Source organism: Lemur catta, chromosome 18, assembly GCF_020740605.2.
Source record: "Lemur catta isolate mLemCat1 chromosome 18, mLemCat1.pri, whole genome shotgun sequence".
In the NCBI taxonomy this organism is placed as follows: Eukaryota; Metazoa; Chordata; class Mammalia; order Primates; family Lemuridae; genus Lemur; species Lemur catta.
In genome coordinates, this window is record NC_059145.1 from 5,269,146 (window position 1) to 5,272,355 (window position 3,210).

The 3,210-nt window shown below is 41.6% G+C and overlaps 1 protein-coding gene across 1 annotated transcript; it reads left to right on the top strand.

Annotated features, from left to right (window-relative positions):
• The first annotated feature begins 248 nt into the window (after nt 1–248).
• LOC123623621 (olfactory receptor 1361-like) lies at nt 249–1,184 on the top strand. The gene has a single exon (XM_045530951.1). The coding sequence runs from the start codon at nt 249–251 to the stop codon at nt 1,182–1,184; it is 936 nt and encodes a 311-aa protein (XP_045386907.1).
• The last annotated feature ends 2,026 nt before the right edge of the window (nt 1,185–3,210 follow it).

The following is a 3,210-nucleotide window of genomic DNA, read 5'->3' on the forward strand; positions in this document are numbered from 1 at the left end:
GTCAGTAAAACTAACTCCATGGAATTATCTAACATGGATTAACTCTCAAACAAAACAAAAACTCCACCATAAAATTTTGCTCAAATGATGACATGTTATCACCAGGGTCATGTAATTTTATATTTGAAATGATATTAATAAACCTTGGATCTGGTGTCCTTAAAAATGGCAATCTCTAAACAATGGATGGAGCCCAATAAACTAGATCTTTCTTCTAATCACATTCCCCCCCCCCCCCCTCCACAGACATGGACAGAAACAACCAGACTAGAGCCACAGAATTCCTTCTCCTGGGACTCTCTGGGCAGCCAGAGCAGGAAGAGGTTTTCTTTGGGTTGTTCTTGTGGATGTATCTGGTCATCATCACTGGGAACATGCTCATCATATTGGCCGTCAGCTGTGACAGCCATCTCCATACGCCCATGTACTTCTTCTTGGCCAACCTCTCCTGTGTTGACATCTGCTTTTCATCAGTCACCATCCCCAAGATGCTGGTGAATCACATGTTGGGAAGCAAGTCTATCTCTTACGTGGGATGTATGACCCAGATCTACTTCTTCATCGCTTTCGGCAACATGGATGGCTTCCTCCTGAGTGTGATGGCCTATGACCGCTATGTAGCCATCTGTTGCCCGCTCCACTACACCATGAGCATGAGGCCCAAACTCTGTGTCCTTCTGGTGGCCATGTCGTGGGTCATTACACACCTGCATGCTCTTCTACACACTATTCTCATGGTCCAACTCACATTTTGTTCCAACAATGCTGTGCACCACTTCTTCTGTGACCCTGAGGCTATTCTAAAGCTCTCGTGTTCTGATACCTTTATCAATGATCTGATGGTCTTCACTGTGAGTGGATTGATATTTCTGACGCCATTTACATGTATCATTGTTTCATATGCTTACATCTTCTCCACTGTACTGAAGTCGCCATCTGTCCGTGGGATAAGGAAAGCCCTGTCCACATGTGGATCCCACCTCACTGTGGTGTCCCTGTTCTATGGGGCAGTCCTGGGGGTCTATATGCGCCCTTCATCCTCCTACTCAGTTCAGGACACGGTGGCCACTGTCATCTTGACAGTGTTGACACCACTGCTCAATCCCTTCATCTACAGCCTCCGGAATCATGACATGAAGGGAGCCCTAAGGAAACTAACTTTTAGGAGACCAGTTTTGTCATGATTCTACAATTGGTAAATTTTAGAATTGAGAGAACTGAGAACAGAGAGACTGGGGCCCAATAGCTGCAAAACCCACCCATGACTAATTAGTGATGTGTGATCATGATCATGTTTGTGAATATGAGGCTGATGAGCACTCATGCATCATAAAAGCATTTATCCCTTATCCATATAATGAGCTAATCTTAGGACCCTCAGATACAGATAAAACTAGACTGAGGCCCAGGTGCAATTAGGTGATTGATACAAAGTGACACCTCATTGCATTTTTAAGGGTCGATCTAGCAATGTTATAAGATACCAGTCACAAAAATTGTTTGGAAATTGCATATGCCAACTGAGAGCCACATATAGCAACTGAAGTTTCACCCATATCACCCCAATTATCTTATTGTGCATAATATTAAATAAAATAAGAGCTGACACTTACTGAATACTGTTAATATATTAAGGACTATTTCTGCGTTATCTTACTTAACTCTCACACAACCTCATGACGTGAGATCAAAAATATTCCCAATTTATAGGAGGAGGAAATTGAATCACTAGAGAGATTAACTTGCTCAAGGCTACAGAATTAATATTAGGGCTAGGATGGTCCTGATCATTTGCTCAAAGAGATCCAATGATTTTCTTTTTGTTGTTGTTATTTTTATTTTTTTGTAATTTGCATACAGTAAAATTGATCTCAAGGGGGTTGTATACTTCTGAGTTTTAAGACATATATAGGTTCATGTAACCGCCATAATTATCAGGATACAGAGCAGTTCTGTCACCTCAAAATATTCCCCAATGCTCCCCCCTTATAGTGAAAGTCTTCCTCCATTCATAACTGCTGGCAGTCATTGGTGTGTTCCCTACACTTAGAGTTCTGCCTTTTCCATAATGTCATATAGAAGGAATCATAATGTGTATAATCTTTTCACTCTTTCTTCATTCAACATAGACCCTTTGAGATTAATCCATATTGCTGCAGGTATCAATCATGTGTTCCTTCTTTCTTTCTCTGATCCTTCCATCGATGAAAGAATCCCTTCCTTTTTAAAAACTCTAATAATTTTGCATTTCACTCTCTCTGTTTTCTAATTATATTCAACTGATGTGCATGAAGCACTCAGTATTGTGCTTCTCCAGTTGGGGCATGTGAGTCACCAAAGGAATGCATCCTAATGTCAGTGGGTACTTGAAGTAACCTGATAAAGTTGATGCACTTTTTGGACTGTTAGTTTCATTTAAGAGGTGGCTTGAAATATAATAGACTATATGTTGGTGTGTAAATTTATATGACCCATTTGGTGTCATCATATTCTTCCTTGCACTACACATATCTTCACATACATCTCCTCCTCATTGTTACATTATGGGCTCATTTTGAACAAGTACCACAGTTCACACTTTGTGTCCTACCTACAATGTTCAGTTCAGTTTTTATTACTCTTCAATAAACATGAGTGAAAGAATCAGTGATGATGTGGTAAGCAAAGCTGAATGGGAGATTGAGAAGTGAACATTCCTAGATACCAAAAACCATAGCGATGCAAGGGGAAATTGGTGGAACTGAAGTCCCAACTAGGTTACTCCAGGATTTGGAAAGATTTCACAGTATGACCTCACTGAGTCTGGGATCTAGAGAAGCAGTAGGGCTGAATGGAAAGAGTTATGATTCAGAATATGGAATTCATTGGTCAATCACTCTTTTCCTCAACCTGTTATCAAGAGCCGGGTTTGAGGAGGATAGGAATGGAGGCGTGGCAGTGCACTTACTAGAGGGTACACAGTCAGGGGGATAATCAGTCTCTGTGCTCTATCCACAGCCTCCCTGGGGTTGATCTCAGAGTAGAATTCAACATACACCAAACTGGAAGGCCTGCTTGAAGAGGGAGAGGAAACCCCCAAACATTTGGCAGCATGGAATGGGTAGAAAGACAAAAGGGTGTCTCTTGCTCCCAGCCCTGGCCTTGGATGAAGTTTACGTGCTAATTATTTCTGCATGAGCCTCAGGCGGTTCAACTCCCTAGGATGCTTAA

Coding starts and splice junctions, on each gene's coding strand:
- LOC123623621 (XM_045530951.1), top strand. CDS start 249: ATGGACAGAAACAACCAGACTAGAGCCACAGAATTCCTTCTCCTGGGA.